Source organism: Pleurodeles waltl, chromosome 12 (genome assembly GCF_031143425.1).
Source record: "Pleurodeles waltl isolate 20211129_DDA chromosome 12, aPleWal1.hap1.20221129, whole genome shotgun sequence".
Taxonomy (NCBI): Eukaryota; Metazoa; Chordata; class Amphibia; order Caudata; family Salamandridae; genus Pleurodeles; species Pleurodeles waltl.
The window spans coordinates 632175009-632194617 of record NC_090451.1 but is presented as its reverse complement, the minus strand read 5'-3'; the positions used below and the strand labels follow the sequence as shown (position 1 = coordinate 632194617).

General features: G+C 46.1%; 1 protein-coding gene across 2 annotated transcripts in view; it reads left to right on the top strand.

Moving 5' to 3' along the window:
* LOC138268428 (acyl-coenzyme A thioesterase THEM4-like) overlaps positions 1-19609 on the top strand; it is a 221023-nt gene that overhangs the window by 162008 nt on the left and 39406 nt on the right. For both annotated transcript variants that reach the window (XM_069218049.1, XM_069218050.1), the window contains one exon: positions 13410-13534. In XM_069218049.1, coding sequence (XP_069074150.1) covers positions 13410-13534 — 125 coding nt within the window. The remainder of the gene's footprint in view (positions 1-13409; positions 13535-19609) is intronic.

Here is a 19609-nt window from a genome sequence, read left to right as displayed (position 1 = left end):
CCATTTCTCCTTTCCTGTTGGTAAGAAGACTGCAGCAGGTTGGGCTGATGGACACTGCCCTTAAGCTGTTGTAGATGTTTTTAATCGCTAGGACCATTACTTTTAGTTGCAGCGACTTTAAAGCAACACTCTTTCAGCTGCCTTGTTGGGGCCTACAGCGGTCCTCCTTAAGCCCCACCTTGTTTCATTTGTATGTAGCCCCTTTGGCGAAATCGGTGCACTCGTTCGGCTTTCAGGTCTCATCCTATGCTGATGATACCCAGATGACTGGGAGGGGGCGGCAGACCGGTTTAGGATATGCATGGTAGAGATCAGCAGATGGATTAAAGAGAACTGGTTAAAAATGAATAGGGAAAAAGAAAATAAGTTACTTACCTGTAACTGTGGTTCTCCAGTATTGGTATCTTTCATAGATTCACATGCTTGAATCATTCCCCGTTGTCGAAGTGGGAGTCCCATGGTGCATAGAAAGCAGCAAATTAAAATTTTACATTGAAGTTAATGGAAAAGAGATTTACTTTAATAACTTAAACGTGTTATTAGAAATGACCCAAAGTCCAGCCAATCTGGCAAGAGCACCCTTTAGAACCCTCACCACAGAGGCTTCAGTCTCTCAGATTTTCTAGCACACGTGATGTATAGAACAACAAAACATGAGGTGAGCCTCTATGGGGAGGAGGGTGGTTTGCATGTGAATCTATGAAAGATACCAATACTAAAGAACCTCAGTTACAGGTAAGTAACTTATTTTCATCTCCAGTGCTGGGGTATCTTTCATTGATTCACATGCTTGAATCAGAATAATTAGTAGAAAACATTGTAATATATATATATATCAAATAGTGGGCAGTGGAAAAAAAGAATAACTGCCTCATCTTAGGCAAATAAATTCCGTAGAGCTGCTTGTCCTACTGCAGCGTCCATCCTGTCTGCGGCATCTAGGCAGTAGTGCTGAGTTAAGGTGTGTCTGTTAGACCATGTTGCTGCTCTACATATTTTTTGTATAGGCACTCCTGCAAAGAGAGCTGCAGAGGTGGAGACAGCTCTGGTGGAGTGGGCTTTCACCTTGTTTGTCAATGGTTTTCCTAATAGCTGATGACAAAATTGTATGACGGCAGCAATCCACCGAGCTATAGTTTGTTTAGTACGGGATATCCATTTTTTAGTTGTCCATAGCCTACAAACAATTGATCTGTTTGCGAAGGCTGCTAGTCTTTTGTATTTAAAATTTGAGACATCACTTGATATCTAGGGAATGTAGCGCTCTTTCTGCTGGAGTTTGAGGATGTGGGAAAAAAGTTTTCAATATTACTGGTTCATTCAGATGGAAGTCCGAGGGAACATTGGGGATACATTTAGGATTAGTTCTGAGGGTGACAGTGTCAGACTTAAATTGGAAAAAAGGTTGAGTGATTGTAAATGCCTGGCTGTCACTGATCCTCTTCGCTGAAGTAAGCGCTAGGAGAAGCGCTGTCTTCCAGGAAATGTATTTCAACTCTGCCTTGTGTGTAGGCTCAAATGGATGCTTCATAATTTGTGAAAGTACAACATTGAGATGCCTGGGAGGAGGAGGGATTTTTACTGGAGGAAACAACGCAAACAGTCTCTCAAGGAACTGTTTTACTATTCTGGAGGACCATAAAGATGGAGAATGCCCGGTACAACGAAATCTAGAAATGGCTGCCAGATGTACCTTGACGGATGAGTAGGAAAGACCCGATTTTGCTAAGAGAACAAGATACGGAAGTATGTGTTCTGCAGCAGATGTCGGAATCCTTACACCATATACAGAATCTTTTCCATTTGAGTTTGTAGGTTTTATTTGTAGTCTGGGCTCTAGTATTAGCGAGCAATTCACGTCAATCGGTTGGAATATTTCGCTCAGCAACTTCACTGAATTCAGGAGGCAGGCCGATAACCGAAGGGAAGTTTGGTTGGGATTACAGACCTGGTCTCGATTCATTGTTAGTAAGTTGAGTATTGGGGTCCAACAGAATGTGAGGCTGCTCCGAGAGGAGTAGGAGCTCTGTGAACCAAAACTGGCGTGCCACTTGGGAACTATAAGTAACACCCTGCAAGGTTCCCTCTTCCTTTTCTATAGTAATTTTGGAATCAGTGGAGGGGGGGGAGCGTAAGCATAGGTTCCTCACCATTTGATCAAAAATGTATTCCCCCACGGCCCTCTCTGGGGTTGCCAGCTTGTATAGTACTGGCATTTTTTGTTTTCCCTTGTTGCGAAGAGGTCCAAACTGGATTTGCACCAGCGAAGAAAAAGATGATTGAGAGTTGTCTGGTTGAGCTCCCACTTGTGGCAGGTTGTTGTGGCCCTGCTTAATAAGTCCGGAAGGGTGTTGGACACTCCTGGAATGTGTTCCCCCCCTGAGAGTTATGTGATGTTGAAGTGCTCAATTCCATATTTCTTGCACCTGGAAAGATAGCGATGGTGAGCATGTACCTCCTTGCTTGTTGAGGTAGTGCATGCTTGTGGTGTTGTTGGTTCGGAGCAAAACCGATGAGTCCTTGATCTTGGCTAGAAAGGATTTGAGCGCTAGGAAGATGTTTTTTAATTCTAGCAAGTTGATGTGGAGTGTTGCTTCCTGGGTGGTGCATTTCCCTCTCACTGTCAGGTCGTGAAGATGGGCGCGCCATCCCTCTAGGGACGCTTCTGTGGTCAGTACATGTTCTAAGCTTTGATTCAGGAAGCAGAGACCCTCGGAGATGTGTGACGTGTTTGACCACCATTTCGTGGCCTGCTTCATTGGTGGGGTTATTTGAACGATGTCGTTGAAAGATCCGTTTATTTGCACCCACTGGCTGTCTAAGTGTTCTTGAAGTGATCTCATGTGGAGGCAGCAGTTTGGTATCAACGGAATGCAAGAGGAGAGCATTCCCAGAAACTATTTGTAGATCTGTAAAGAATTGGACTTTATTTAGTCGAGGTGTAGCGCTAGATTTCAAATCTTTTTCTGCCTGTCCTGAGAGGTGAAGGCTTTTGCTTGTTCTGTATCTAATATGGCTCCTAGAAAGGCGATGTTTGTTGTAGGAGTTAGGTGGTACTTTTGGTAATTGACTGAGAGGCTTGAGGTCTGGAAGAGAGATAGGAATGTTGCTGTGTCTCTGGCCTCTGTGTTCACTTTTATGAGCCAATCGTCCAAGTACGTAAACACTTGAACTCCCCTTTGTCTGAAATATGCTGCCACTAGAGCCGAAACTTTGGTGAACACTCGAGGAGCTGATCTCAGACCGAATGATAACATTCTGAATCAGTAGTGGGTGCTGGCTACCATGAAGCCTAAGAATTTCCTGTGGCTGGGGTCATCATGTGATCCCCTTGTTTGAGCAATTGTAATGCATCCTGAAGAAGGACCATACGAAATGATTGGTTTTTCAGGAATTTGTTCAGTTGGCGAAGATCTAAGATGGGGCGCCATTGTCCTGTTTTTTTCCGAATGAGGAAGAAGCAAGAGTAGAAACCGGTTCCCCTTTGAGACTTCTGTAAAATTTGTATTGCTCCCTTGTCCATCAATGTGGTAATCTGTAAAAGGAGCTCTTTCAAGTGAGCAGGTGGGGGGTCCTCACAGTGGTACATCTGGGGGGGTTTGTTGGAATTCCAGGGTATGCCCTCTGGTGATAATATCGAGAACCCATCGGTTTTAGGTGATCTGGTACCATTGGTGGGTGAAGCTGGAAATTCTGCCCCCTATTTGAGTATTGCAATAGAGGTTGGTGGGCAGCACCTGGTGGAGGTCAGGGCTTTCTGGGTGTGTCCTTGCCCCTATAGGAAGATGTAGGAAGTTGGCTCTGTATGTACTATTTTAAAGTAAGAAATAGCATGCACAGAGTCCAAGGGTTCCCCTTAGAGGTAAGATAAAAAGAGATAATTCTAATGCTCTATTTTGTGGTAGTGTGGTCGAGCAGTAGGCTTATCAGAGGGTAGTGTTAAGCATTTATTGTACACACACAGGCAATAAATGAGGAACACACACTCAAAGACAATTCCAGGCCAATAGGTTTTTGTATAGAAAAATATATTTTCTTAGTTTATTTTAAGAACCACAGGTTCAAGATTTACAATCAATACTTCAAATGAAAGGTACTTCACTTAGGTATCATAGGAACTTTGAATCAGCAAAATAGCATGTACAATTGTGGCAAAAATGGCAATAAGCTATTTTAAAACTAGACAGTGCAAATTTCAACAGTTCCTGGGGGAGGTAAGTATTTGTTAGTTGTGCAGGTAAGTAAACCACCTACAGGGTTCAAAGTTGGGTCCAAGGTAGCCCACCGTTGGGGGTTCAGGGCAACCCCAAAGTTACCACACCATCAGCTCAGGACCGGTCAGGTGCAGAGGTCAAAGTGGTGCCCAAAACACATAGGCTTCAATGGAGAAGGGGGTGCCCCGGTTCCAGTCTGCCAGCAGGTAAGTACCCGCGTCTTCAGAGGGCAGACCAGGGGGGTTTTGTAGGGCACCGGGGGGGACACACAAGTTAGCACAAAAAGTTCACCCTCAGCGGCACAGGTCGGTCGGGTGCAGAGTGCAAACAGGCTTCGGGTTTGCAATGTAGTTCAATGGGAGACCCAGTGGTCTCTTCAGCGATGCAGGCAGGCAAGGGGGGGGCTCCTCGGGGTAGCCACCACCTGGGCAAGGGAGAGGGCCACCTGGGGGTCGCTCCTGCACTGGAGGTCGGATCCTTCAGGTCCTGGGGGCTGCGGGTGCAGTGTCCTTACCAGGCGTCGGTTCTTAGAGGCAGGCAGTCGCGGTCAGGGGGAGCCTCTGGATTCCATCTGCAGGCGTCGCTGTGGGAGCTCAGGGGGGTCAACTCTGGCTACTGATGGGCTCGCAGTCACCGGGGAGTCCTCGCTGTAGTGTTTGTTCTCCACAAGTCGAATCGGGGGCGTCGGGTGCAGAGTGCAAAGTCTCACGCTTCAGGTGGGAAACGTGTGTTCTTTCAAAGTTGCTTCTTTGTTGCAAAGATGCTTCTTCCTTGGAGCAGAGCCGCTGTCCTCGGGAGTTCTTGGTCCTTTTAGATGCAGGGTAGTTCTCTGAGGCTTCAGAGGTCGCTGGACCCTGTGGAACGCGTCGCTGGAGCAGTTCTTTTGAAGTGGGGAGACAGGCCGGTAGAGCTGGGGCCAAAGCAGTTGGTGTCTCCGTCTTCTCTGCAGGTTTTTCAGCTCAGCAGTCCTTCTTCGTCTTAGGTTGCAGGAATCAATCTTGCTGGGTTCTGGGAGCCCCTAAATACTCGATTTAGGGGTGTGTTTAGGTCTAGGGGGTTAGTAGCCAATGGCTTCTAGCCCTGAGGGTGGCTACACCCTCTTTGTGCCTCCTCCCTGAGGGGAGGGGTGGCACATCACTAATCCTATTGGGGGAATCCTCCATCTGCAAGATGGAGGATTTCTAAAAGTCAGAGTCACCTCAGCTCAGGACACCTTAGGGGCTGTTCTGACTGGCCAGTGACTCCTCCTTGTTTTTCTCATTATCTCCTTCGGCATTGCCGCCAAAAGTGGGGCCGTGACCGGAGGGGGCGGGCAACTCCACTAGCTGGAGTGCCCTGGTGTGCTGTAACAAAGGGGGTGAGCCTTTGAGGCTCACCGCCAGGTGTTACAGTTCCTGCAGGGGGAGGTGAGAAGCACCTCCACCCAGTACAGGCTTTGTTACTAGCCACAGAGTGACAAAGGCACTCTCCCCATGTGGCCAGCAACAAGTCTGGTGTGTGGCAGGCTGCTAAAACTAGTCAGCCCACACTGGAAGTCGGGTATGGTTTTAGGGGGCATCTCTGCCCTCTGGGGTGTATTTTACAATAAAATGTACACTGGCATCAGTGTGGATTTATTGTGCTGAGAAGTTTGATACCAAACTTCCCAGTTTTCAGTGTAGCCATTATGGTGCTGTGGAGTTCGTGTATGACAGACTCCCAGACCATATACTCTTATGGCTACCCTGCACTTACAATGTCTAAGGTTTTGCTTAGACACTGTAGGGGCATAGTGCTCATGAACCTATGCCCTCACCTATGGTATAGTGCACCCTGCCTTAGGGCTGTAAGGCCTGCTAGAGGGGTGACTTATCTATACCTAGAGGCAGTGTGAGGTTGGCATGGCACCCTGAGGGGAGTGCCATGTCGACGTAGTCATGCTGCAGCCCTTAGAGACCTTCCCTGGCATCAGGGCCCTTGGTACCAGGGGAACCAGTTACAAGGGACTTACCTGGATGACAGGGTGTGCCAATTGTGGAAACAAAGGTACAGGTTAGGGAAAGAACACTGGTGCTGGGGCCTGGTTAGCAGGCCTCAGCACACTTTCAAATCATAACTTGGCATCAGCAAAGGCAAAAAGTCAGGGGGTAAAAATGCCAAGGAGGCATTTCCTTACAGAAGACTTTCCTCTGGTGGGATGTCTGTAGGCTGCCAATGGTGGTTGCCTGAACGGTTTATGTTGCATGGTGGCTGAAGGAAACCAGCTTTGATAAGGCTGGTATTGCCTATATTGGTGGAGGCCTTCTCCGTAGGAGTAAACTCCCCTACCTCTTGCCCCTCGAAAGGGCTGCCTTCTGAATTGTAGAGTACCCAAAGATCTAGCCGTCTCTATGTCTGCTTTTATCAATTGTAGTGCCTCATCAACATGCTTCCCGAATAGGAGTTCTCCATCATATGGCATGTCCAGAACCCTCATCTGAACTTCCAGGCGGAAGGAAGTGGCTTTTAGCCATCCCTGACATCTTAGTACTGCAGCTCTGGCTAGCTGTCGAAAACCTGTGGACGAGACATCTATGGCACAATCTATGATCTCAGCGGAGAGCTTCTCTCCCTCTTGTAAGATCTTCTACGCTTCAGATCTAGCATCCTCAAGAAGGAGATCGATATATTGAGAGATGTCCGATCACATCTGGCAGTCATATTGTCCTAGGATTGCTAATGAGTTTGCTGCCCTGACCGTTGTAGCCGCCATTGTGTAGAATTGTTTTCTCCTTTGGTATCCAAGCACCTTCCTTCCTTATCCGGAGGCAAAGAAAGTGGAGAGGATGGGTTTCTGGACCTGCGTTTGGCTGCCTGAGTTATTACGGATTCATGTTTGGGCTGACCAATCTAACAAGCTGGTGAGTTTTCTGGCGCCTTGTACTTTTTATCTAATCTAGGAAGCACCGCTGGTATGGAGGATGAGGTCTGCATAACTTTAAGGCCCTCTTCCCAAATTAAATCTACAATCCGGATCGTACGAACTGGCTTTCTGGTATCTTCTTTAAAATCATAAAGAAAGAAATCCAATTGTTTTGTGACAGTGGGAAGCTGGAATCTCTTGGCTGCTCTTTCCATAATACTATGGAACCCTCCTATATCCTGTGGCAGAGAATTTACTGGTGGTAGAGTAAAGGGGGATGGGTCTGTGTCTGGTATTCATCCCATTCATTGGGGAGCGAGGCAGTGTCCTGGATCTCACCTTCCTCCTGGTCCTCGTCCGAGGAAGGCAGATCATTTTTGGGAGGTGAAGATGGAGGTGGCAATGGTGTTGTAGGTACCTGGAACTCTGAGGATTGATCCCTGGTAGAAGGACTTAATGGCAGTGGCCACTGTTGTAGTGGAGTTGTTGATCCAGGTGGTGGGAATCTATTATAGTAATCTTGCTTCATATGCTGAAAATTGGAAATCAGTGACACTGGCATCTGCACTGTTGGCTCGTGTTGTTGTTGTAAACCTGCGTCATGTTGGTCACCAAACGTTTATGAACATACAAATGTTCATTGTGTTGGTCTTCCTCATTGTCTTCCTGGCATTTAATTCGTAGGTCTGAGGGACTACGAGCCACTGCAAACAGCCCATCATCGGAATATTAATCTCCATACTCCTCTTCATCTTCCTCCTCATCAAGAAGATTTTCTGGAGTTGTAGGTGATACCTTACTGGGTGACGTATGGGACGGTAGTAATGTCTCGAGCAGATTTACGACTTACAGTTATTAATCAAAAGGGTAAAAAAGACGGTTTTGCTGAATGAATTGCCTTTGACGGTGTAGCGTTGACGGTGTGTCTGTGGGAAAGAAATGTGTTGTCGACGGTACTGTCTTCGATGGTGTTTCAGTTGACAGTGTTGCCATCAACAGTGTTGTCGTTGTCAGAGCTGCCGTTGTCGGAGCTGCCGGCCACGGAGCTGGCATCATCAGTATGTACGTTGACGGTATCAGCTTCGACGATTTAGAAGTCTTTGTAGTTGTTGATTTTTTTATCGATGTTGACAGGCTTGATGTTAAGGAGGGGAACCTCTTCGGCGATGGAGCTATGTAGGATGATTTAGTCAATGCTTTCTTACCTTGGGGCATTGTCGACGGTAAAGAAGGACTATGCTTTATGCTCACTGATGTTATCGTCGTCGATGATAACGGTGACGACTTTATTATCATGGGCAAAGGCGGTGCTGTAAATGTTGCCGTCGCTGTGGTAGCACTGGTGATCAAAGCTGTTGTCGACGATGCACTCGTTGACGGCCTTGTCAATGAGACTGACATTTTTGAAGTCGATGGTGGCAGAGATCTGGAAGGTTTTTAAATTTTAATAGTACTAGCAGCTGGTGTGGAAGGTTCAGAATGACCCTCTTCCTTCTCTTTCTTTGAGGTGGAAGGAACTTCTTCTGCTTCTTCTCTCACAGGATGCATTTACTTGGCTGCCTTACTTTGTTTTGGAGAGAAACTCTCCACAGATCTTTTCCACTTTTGTGATGCCATAGATCTCTGTGAGGTGTCGCTGTCGCCATCATCAGAGAGGGGGTATCCTTTGCTTTAAGCTTTTGAAGCCAAAGCAGGAGCCTGGCCTTTCTGTCTCTCAAGGTCTTGTGAGGAAAAGTTTGACTAATTTTACAATCTTTCACCTTGTGTTCTGGGTGAGGACAGTATATGCAGTCCTTGTGAGGGTCTTCACAGTGAAGCCTTAGCTTTCCACAAGTGCTGCAGGGTCGAAATAAACCTTTCTTGGCTGTAGACATAATGTAGAAGTTGTATTATTCAGAAGAAATCCTTTTAGGCACGACATGCAGTAGAAAGTCTGAGAGACTGGAGCCTCTGTGGTGAGGGTTCTAAAGGGTGCCCTTGCCTGATTGACTGGACTTTGGGTCATTTCTAATAACATTGATAATCTATTAAAATGAGTGTCTTTTCCATTAACTTCAATGTAAAATGTTAATTTACTGCTTTCTATGTACCATGGGACTCCCACTTCGACTACCGGGAATGATTCAAGCATGTGAATTTATCGTCCCCCAAGACCGGCTCAACAGTTCCTCGGCGCCCTCCCAGATAATGTGGCTGAACTTATTTGTTCTAGACCAAACTTCACGATCCTTAGAGATTTTAATATTCATGCGGAAACCTTAAACACTACAGCTAAAACGCCGCTAGATGACATGAAAGCTCTAGATCTCAGTCAATTGATTCAAGGGCCTACACACAATAAAGGACATACAATTGATCTGGTCTTGGGTAACTCTTCGGAGCTAAAAGCCCTTCCACCATCCCCTTTAGTCTGGTCAGACCATATGTTAATTCCCTTAACTTTGACTCTCACCAAAAAATGCAATCCCCCCCCCACTAGATCAGATCAGTATAGACAATGGCATCTACTGAATGTAAATGAATGGACCCATACGCTTAAACAATCCATACCCTCGCCGCAGGGAAATATTGTAAACTCGGCGGCTGCCTTCAACAATTGGTTAACCAATAGTTTGGATTCCGTGCTCCCTTGCAGGGCAGGGAAAGTGGGAAACCGGAAAACAAGAGTTCAGTGGTTCACCCCTCAGCTTCAAGCACAAAAACAGCACTGCAGGCTCCTGCAAAGAAAATGGAGGAAATCTTATGACATCTCCCTTAAAAAAGAATATAAGAATGCCATTAGACTATTTCATTCTAAAATTAAAGCAGCGCAAAGTAGGTATTATACTATGAAGCTAGAACAAACTGAAAACTCACCCAGAGAAATATTCTGATTCTTAGGGAATTAGTATATCCCCATGATCATATAGGAGATATTGAGGCATCCGCCAAACACAGCAATGAGCTTGCCTCGTTTTTTCAAAATAAAATCTCAGACATTTATGCAGCTTTCCCTAATCAGCCCCACAAACCTCAGGAAGAGATTAACATTAATGCTACTTATACAGCCAGGTTAACGAAGTTTCCGGCTTTGTCTATGGATACAATGTACATGTGGGTATGGTCTCTGCAATTGTCCTGCTCGACCTTAGCGCAGCTTTTGATACTGTCGATCATGGGATCCTACTCAATAGACTAAGGGAAATTGGAGTCTCTGACGAAGCCCTCAGATGGATCACTAATTTCTTAGACGGCAGGACTTTTCAAGTCCTTGATCGGTCCATTCTTTCAGAGATTGTTAAGAGCCCGTGGTGAGTTCCCCAGGGCTCTTCACTAAGTCCGACACTTTTTAATATATATATGATCCCTCTAGCTAGAATTGTGGAACCTTACGGGCTCTCGCTGGTGTCTTATGCTGACGACACCCATCTTGTGGTCTCCTTCTCCTCCGACCAAGACTCCTTCAAATCACAGCTTGCCCCTTGCATATGTGTGGTCTCTAAATGGATGGAGGACTGCAAACTTAAGTTGAACGGAGTTAATGATCATGGGAAACCATTCAATCCTCCCTCCAGTAACACCGATTTTTGAACTCCTAGAAGACCTCCCAGCACCCAAAAACCATATTAAGAGCCTGGGTGTCTGGCTTGACCCTTGGCTCTCAATGGTGGATCAAGTAAAGAAAATCTCTTCCACCTGTATTGGGATGTTCAGACTGCTTATGAAAGTCTTCAAAATTCTTCCATTCACTGTGAAAAGGCTTATAGTACAGGCCCTCATCAGCTCCCGGATAGACTATGGACATGCTCTGTTTCTTGGGTCCCCGAAATATGTTGTGAAAAAACTACAGGTGCTCCAGAACACTGCAGCGCCTTCTTTTTAGCCTGCCTAGATACCAGTCGGCTAAATCAGCCCTTGCAGCCCTCCATTGGCTCCCCATGGAGCAACGCATAAAATTTAAGACACTCTGCTATTTTCACAGAGCCCTCCACGCTAAGGGACCTCTGCTTCTCCACTCCCTAGCTACTTTCTACAAGCCTAGCAGACTTCTCAGGTCCTCCTCAGCCACCCTAGCAGTTATCCCATCCATAAATAAAATCAAGTGGGGTGGAAGGTCGATGGCGTTCCTGGGCGCTAAACTCTGGAACTCCCTACCTATCTCCCTCCGGTTGATTAATCATGAATTAACATTCCGTCACCTCATAAAAACCTGGCTGTTTTAACACCTGTACCACTTGCCTCTCCTCTGCCTAACGGACAGTAACTGCTATCGAAAGCGCTGGGAAGCCTTCGGGCAGCCATGCGCGATACAGACTAATCATAACATAACATCTATGGAAGATACCCCAATACTGGAGAAAGAGATATTATGCTGTTCGGTGGGGACAGCTGTAATTGGAATAACCGCTGGTGGCCAGTTAACTGTGGGGCATTACCTGTCCCGGTTAAGGCAGCCAAAAACCTGGGTGTTTTGTTTGATAATTCCTTGTCTTTTGATACTCAGGTGAACTGTGAGTTTGTGTTTCTGGTTGATTGGTATTTTGAAGAAAATATTGTTTTTTCTTCCTAAAGATCTAAGGGCGGCAGAGATCATTGCCTTAATCACCTCACGCTTAGATAACTGCCATGTCCTGCATCTTAATTTGAACCAACTTTAATTAAACAAGCTCAAAATCATCCAGAACATGGCCACCCCCTTGGCACCTGGTCAACCCAGACATTGTTCAGTTAGAGATGGGTTGCGATCCCTGCATTGGTTTCCTATTAAGGAGCCGGTGCTTTAAAAAGCACTCTGTTTGACGCATAAAGCCCTCTGCAGGCAGGGATCGACCCATCTTAGGACAACCCTGAACTGGTACGTACCCACGGGAATTTTTAGATTTATGGGACAGTTCAAAGTGGTGGTGCCACGGTGCAGGAAAGCTAGATCGCGTGCACACGCCTTCACGGTTGTGGTGGCTAGGCTATGGAACTCCCTTCCTATTCCCACTAGGAGTTCACACCAGCTGTTTCACAAGCAGGTCAAAACATAGCTTTTTGCAATAAAGTAGTCGTAGCATTATTTATTTCAGGCGGGGCATACACTTTGGGGGTCATTACAACCCTGGCGGATGGCGGAGAACCGGCGGTAAGACCGCCAACAGGCTGGCGGTCTTACCTAGGTGAATTATGACCATGGCGGTTACCGCCATGGTCATCCGCCGGTTCTCCGTCCCGCACGCCAGGGTGTAAACGACCGCCGGGCTGGAGACCTGGGTCTCCAGCCCTGCGGCCGTCAGTATACCGGCGGCAGTATTTGGACCCGGCTTACCGCCGTGGATTTCCAGCAGTTTGAACCGCCATGAAATCCATGGCGGTAAGCACTATCAGGGATATCCTTCCCTTGCACTGATAGGGGTCTCCCCCACCTCCCACCCCGACTTCCTCCCCTACACCCCCCACCACCCCTGCCACCCCCCAAAGGTGGCAGGGCCCCCTCCCCACCCCGACCCCCAACATAACATTACGGACACACACCCGACACGCATGCAGGCACCACCAACACATACACGCACACACCCGACATACATGCCCACAGCCACACACACTGTCATGCACGCACACCCACATTGAAACATACACGCACACATCCATGCAGATATATCTACAGACATACACGCACTCATTCCCATACACACAACACCCCGCAAGCATACACGCACTCACATGCCCCCTCTACATACACTCACGCACACCCCCATGCACCCACACAACACCCTCCCACCCCCTCCCCTAACGGACGATCGACTTACCTGGTCCGTCAATCCTCCGGGAGGGGACGGGAGCCATGGGGCAGCTCCGCCGACACCGCCACGCCAACAGAACACCGCCACAGCGAATCACAGGATGTGATTCGCTGGGCGGTGTTCTGTTGGCGTGGCAGTGGAGGTGGAGCAACCTCCACTTCCCCGCCACCCGCAAGTATGGCTGTTGGCGGCTCTCCGTCGGAATAACGACGGAGAGCAGCCAACAGTCATAATACGCCGAGCGGCAAACCGCCTGCACAGGCGGTCTTCCGCACGGCGGTCTTGCAAAAAGACCGCCGAGGTCGTAATGACCCCCAGAGTCTGTTAACCATGCACATCATCTATTAGCAGATGTATTGTAGAATAATCTACCAATAGCTGTGAGTTTCATGACATATTGTCAAAAATCTGCACCACTAATAAAAATGTGGCTACAAATTGACTGCTTGAAGAGGAAAGGCAAGTTGCCTTGCCTAGTTCTTACAATTACGTTTCGTGGCCTTCTTTCCATATGTCTTTTCATATCCCTTTTTTTTTTTTTACCCCCAGGCCCATCCCTCTAGGCTCTGTGATCGTGGTAGAAGGCAAGGTAGAAAAAATTGAAGGGAAGAAGATATTCCTCTCCAGTCAAGTCAGAAGTGCGGATGACACCATCCTCCATAACGAGGCCAGTGGTAAGAAAGCAAGCATGTTTCTCCTCTTCGCCGTTTTGGACTTCGAGGGTACCCTAGCCTGGCTATGAAAGCTCTTTTAGCAGACACATTTCCTTTTGTTTCTGTTCATTTTCAACATTTTGTAGGTGGACAGTAGTAACAGAATACTTATTCACACATCTGCCCATGATACACTTAGGCCCTCATTACAAGTCTGGAGGTCCTAGGACTGCCAGACTCGCGGTAATGGTCAGACTGTTGCCAATACACTGGTCCGACAGCCACATTATGACCATGGCAAAAGTACCACAGTTCGACTGCCGACACCACCACTTTTTTGCTGGCCGACGGGCTGGCGGTGCCTGCGGTCTTAAACCGTCAGAGCAAGGCTGCAGGCAGCGCTGCCCTGGGGATTACGACTACTTTGTCTGCCAGCTTTTGCATGCTGGTTCCACTGGCAAGCAAAAACGCTGGCATAGATGGTGTGCCGGGGACCCCATGGGGCCCACGCTCTGTGCATGCACTTGGCATGGGCAGTGCAGAGGGCCCCCCTTGGCAGCCCCGTCGCATCCGACACACTGGAACATTGCCGCAGGCTCGATTATGAGCCAGCGCCAATATTGTGGGTAGTTTCCCACTGGGCAAGTGGGCGGAAACTCTGTTTCTGCCTGCTGGCCCAGTGGGAAACTCATAATAGGGCCAGTGGGCGGAAGACCGAACAGGCGGTCTTCTGACTTAAGGAGTTTGGCCTCTGCTGACCTTAGTTGGGCCCTTAGTGTAGATTATAAACTGGGATGAAGGATGGTTAATAATGTTTGGAGCATTTCAAAAGGATAGATGTGTGTGTTCTGTACTAGGCAGAAATTCACATTTTTGGAGAACTGCACTGCTATTTGGGGGAACTAAGGTAATTTGCTAAAGTGCCTGCAGTGATCAAAATCAGTTCTTATCTCTGAAGGATGGCACAACAAGGAAGCTACTATGTGAATATATAGCATAAATGCATGCTATATTTTGCTTTTGTCATCTGACTTCCAGAAAAAATTTACTTTAAATAAAATTTTGTTCTTCCTCATACTTCTTGCGCCAGAGCCATTCATGGTGGCACAATTTGAGTTAAGCCTCCTTCAATTCTTTGCTGAACCATGGTGCTGAATTTACCCGACTAGTTACGCGTTGTTTCTGCAATGGTACATACTGATCAGCCGCCACAGTTAGCCAGCTTCCCAACTCTCATTCTGCCTCAATTCTAGAGTCGCTTAGCACAGGTAAGGTTTGCTAGAGAGTGAATAACATCTAACGTTAATTTGTTTCCACTCACATACATGTTTCATATCCATTATCTGACTGTACTTATTCTTAGTCATACGAGATGTGAATTCTTTCAGAAGGTGATCTGATCAATGCACAGCTGTCATTTAATATAACTTATCTCTAAATTTAATGTCCAACTCTGATCTAGAGAATGGCCTTTTATGTGAGTTGGTTCGATTATACGTTGGTGAAAATGTAGTGAGGTCATTGAAACTGTGAATTCCTGACCTTTAGAATCTATGTCAAGTGAGTCAATCCAGAAATTAAAATCTCCAATGACCATTAATTGCAAGTAAAGAGTCAGCAGGGGGCAAGTTACTTCAAACACTTGTTGACCAAAATTAGCCATTTACTGAGGAGGTTAATAAATAAGCATGATATAGTGCTATTGTTACGTTCTAGCTTAAACAGTAATACATCTGCATTTTCAATTGAAATACACTGACGCTGACTAGTTTGTAATCGATTATGAATAGGGCTCCCAGTTTTATGGTGTTTATGTTTTTTTTAATTTCCACCTGTAATTATCCATGTTTATGTTTTGGCCATGTATCTATGTTTGTGGTCTGGAAATAAATGGGGCCAAAAATGGTATAATTCCACATTTTATTTAACTGAAAAAAACATGCATTCATACTTTGATGCCTGCCTTGTTCCAGCAAATTAAGCAGCCAAATGTAACACACATGTAAATATTAGAATTATATACAAATATGTGTTAACTTATGCCTGTATTTAAGGAAATCTCATCCTGTTTTAACTCCCCATACTATCTGCTTAGCTGTTGACCTGAAATTCCTGATTCATGAGGGACAACATGGAGAGTTGCCCAGAAAACCAAAAATGTCTGTATTTTGTAGCTTTAAAAACTAATACAGACAGAAAAAAACACTGTTTCCAATACCCATTTCCCAAGCTAACAGTAGAGATGTATTCAGTGACAAAAAGTTTGAAACCAATCCACTTAAAAAGTTTGGGACCGGCAGGTTAAGAAAGAGCTCAGTCTCATTAATAATTCAAGTAAGAAAGAGAAAAAAAACACTCATTTTAAACAACAGTAAAGCAAGATATCTGATCTCAACAATGTCATTCAACAGGAGCAGGGCAGTTAGAGATTCTTAAAGTATGCCTGCCTTGTTGCTGAGTCAAGAGAAACAAATTCTCACAAGACACTCAATGTTATTGATTGTATGTTGAACCCTACAGGAATCAAAAAAGAGCCAAGAAATTTGCAAAATGTCCCTTATATTAAAATATAGCAATATATACATCAAATTCAAAACATACAAATGGTTGCTCCATTGTGTAAAGGTGCAAGAAAAAGTGCTTGTGCAAAGTGAGAGGCAGGGGAGGGGGGGAGGGAGGTAAACCTTCCATAGAACAATGCAACAGGAAAGAGCAGTGGAAACTTTCAGGGTAACCTTTGTCTCCTCAAAGTCTGATGCACTACACAGTATCAGTGGAATGTCATAGTAAAGCCCACCAATTCACACCTGCTGTCTGGGCTCTCTCTCCAACCCTACACCTTGGGTACAGGTGATGCAAAATAGCTATATGCTTCTTCACCTTGCTCACTTGAAGGTTATTTATATGGGCAAGACTCACATTTCTGTCACAGTTGATGAGGCATGGGTATGTGTGGAAGTGTGACCCCCTTCTAGTCAAAGCATGCAGCCTGCAAGAGTATACGGATCTAGGAGAGCAACGCGGGAGCTGACGAGATTGACCCAGGAAGCAGACGTTGTGCAGATAAGGAGGAGGATTATTTGGGCCCCAGAGGAGACGACAGAGGATCAAGAGACAAGATGGTAAGGTGTAGAAACATTGAAGGAGAAGGGGTGGAAGGAACTCCTGTGTACCTTTTTAAGGCACTATTATGAGAGAGGCCAATGGTACAGGTTAGACCGGGGAATGTATACTTTGGAGCTAAATGTTGAAACTCCAATAACTGTAATATTTGAACAGTAGGGCAGATGGAGTGATAGGGGTCTACAGCTCCCTCTCCCCTCTGTTGTTCTCTTCTCTTTGTTAAGTTTGGAAGGTGTTGGGGAGTGGTTTGCAGTCTGAGCTGATTGACCTGTGAAGCTGTCATTGCATCTCCGCTTCATTGTGTGAGGTTGTAAGTTTTCCAGGGGATGTTCTGGGGAGGTTGCGAAGGGGTGCCGGACCTTTCCAAATTTGGGGATGAGTGCAGTTTGGATACCACACGCTGGAAAAGTTAGGGTGGAGAGATTTGCATTCGTGTTCCATGGTTTTCAGACGCACATCGGTACAGGATGTACATGGAGACACTAGAGTTCTTGGTGGCCCACAGAGACCCGGCTCATGCACTACTAACAGTACTCTTCTGGAATGTGAATGAGTTGGGATTTAAGATCAGAAGAGTGTTTGTGGTGCAAAATCTACATAGACACTCCCCCAACATTTTATAACTACAGGAGACCCACCTTTTGGGTTTTAGTTGCAAATGCCTCTATCTGGGTCAGTACAAGTTATTGGCAGATGCAGGGTTTACCAGTGCTCGGGAGGAGTGCCTGTAGTGGCTAAACAACAACTTCTGTTCTCATTGATAAAAGGTGGGTGGATATTCAGGGTTGCTATGTGACCTTATGGGCTAAATAGGGTAGAAGGGACATCGTCATATCTAACGTCTATGCTGCTAACAAACTGCAACGTAGAGTCCTTGACGAGCTGGATGTTATTCTGATTGAGGTTTGGGCAGAATTCTACATTGTGGAGTTAGTTTTCAACAACGTCATGGACTGGGTCCATAATAGAATCACCACACACATGTCGACTTCACAAGTGTCCACTGACCTAGCGTGTTTCCTCTTACACTTTGGGTCTTGTAGATGCATGGATATGCCGACATCCATCAGACAAACAATACTCCTTACTATTGGGAGTCCACAAAACCTTCCCACATCTGGATTAAATGTTCACCCAAGTGGATTAGGTTTGGGGTGCATGAGAGGTGGAGTATTTGGCCAGAGGCATTTCAGGTTACTTGCCTCTATACCTTACTTTAGGGACTCGCTTAAGTGGTGCCATCCATTCCTGAAGGGTTGATTCAAGGGCACTGCAGGATATGGAGGATGTCAGAGCCCCGTGGGTAGACTCACAGCTGTACTTTGAGGAAAATGAGGACTCTTTGGCTTCCAAGGTCACAGTTTTGGAGGTCTATAAGACCAAGCTCACTGACAAAACTCACAATAAAATTTCCATAAAAAACAAGATCAGAGAGGTGATGGTACTGGAAGAGATGGTGTTGTCCATGGAGTTGGCGTGTTTGTGATCTAGGACAAAGGCAATACACTTGCAGCTAGTGCTGGCCAAGGAACAATATTATAACCTCCCCCATGAGCATTCTCAACAGTCTTACCTCATAATGCAGAAGAAACGGAATGAAATGAGGAAAAAAATTGGCCACCTCCTAGCATGGCTGAGGAGATATGAAGAGATGCAAACAAAGTGAATGGACTGTTAAAACTGACCAACAAGCATTCACACACTATTACCAAACCCTTTTTACGGCTAGAAAAGACTGCACAAAACAAAACAGAGAGACATTTCTAGGTGGGTTTCAGGTCCCAGTTCTAAGCCAAGTGGACAGGGAGAGTTTTGAGGAAGACCTTTCACTGCAAGATATTGGGGGGGTTCACCAACATGAAATCAGGGAAAACACAGGGAGCAAATAGTCTCCCAGTGAAGTAAGATAAAAGACTGGTGCCACTCCTTGAGCCACATCCTTTGAACCTATTCCATGCTGCCAAAGAGGAAGGCGTATTTCCTGATGACCTTAAACATGCCAATATTGTGGTGATACCCAAAAAGGACAACCTTACCATTCTTTGCACATTATACAGGCCCATTTCACCTTTTAACACAGAGAATAAAATATTGGCAAAAATGTTGGTGACACTTGTATCCAGGGTGACCACCTACCTTGTCCACCAGATAGGGTTTATGTCAAGGAGGGCAATGAGGCTCAATCGCAGGCAATTCAGGTCATGTTGAACCAAACCAAAGACAAACCGGGCTCAAAGGCCATATTGTTGCTGAATGTTGACAAGTCTTTTTGTTTAGTTTATTGGAGGAATCTTCATTTGACCCTGAAACGATTTGGGTGTGGCCTCAAGTTCTGTAAATGGGTGGAAATGGTGTACAAAGTGCCCACAGTGGTGGCACCGATTACATGCTCTCTGACATGGTCAAATTGGGTAGAGACACAAGGCAGGAAATGCCCACTGTTTCCCTTGCTGTTCGTGCTCTGCCTTGAGCAGCTTGCATGAGGATAAGGCTGACTTAGTGGGATTTCCAGATGCCTTGGTCTGTGATACACACCCCAGGATCCTGACCATGTTTCGCAACTTTAAGACCTACTCAGGATATTGCATCAACGAGGACAAATTGATGCTGTTCCAGAAGGGGGACCAGGAGAGACTTGACAGCCTGAGCAGGGACTTTCAGGTAGTTAGAATGAGGTTCAGGTACCTGGGAAAAGTAATAATGGCAAATAGAGATAGTTTCCTAGAGTGGAATCTGGGTCATATCCTTGGTGAATTTCAGGAGGATGCAGAGACGTGACATAAACTTCCTTTATCGCTTATGGGCAAGGCCTCCAATTTCAAAATGATCACCCTATCCAAACCTCTGTATGTCGTCAGAATACCACCCTATTGGGTACCTGATACATATTTGGCCCTGTTAAACAGAACTCTAAGGACGTTGCTCTGGGATGGGGTCAACCCAAGGATAGACCTGCGGACACTTTATTGATAA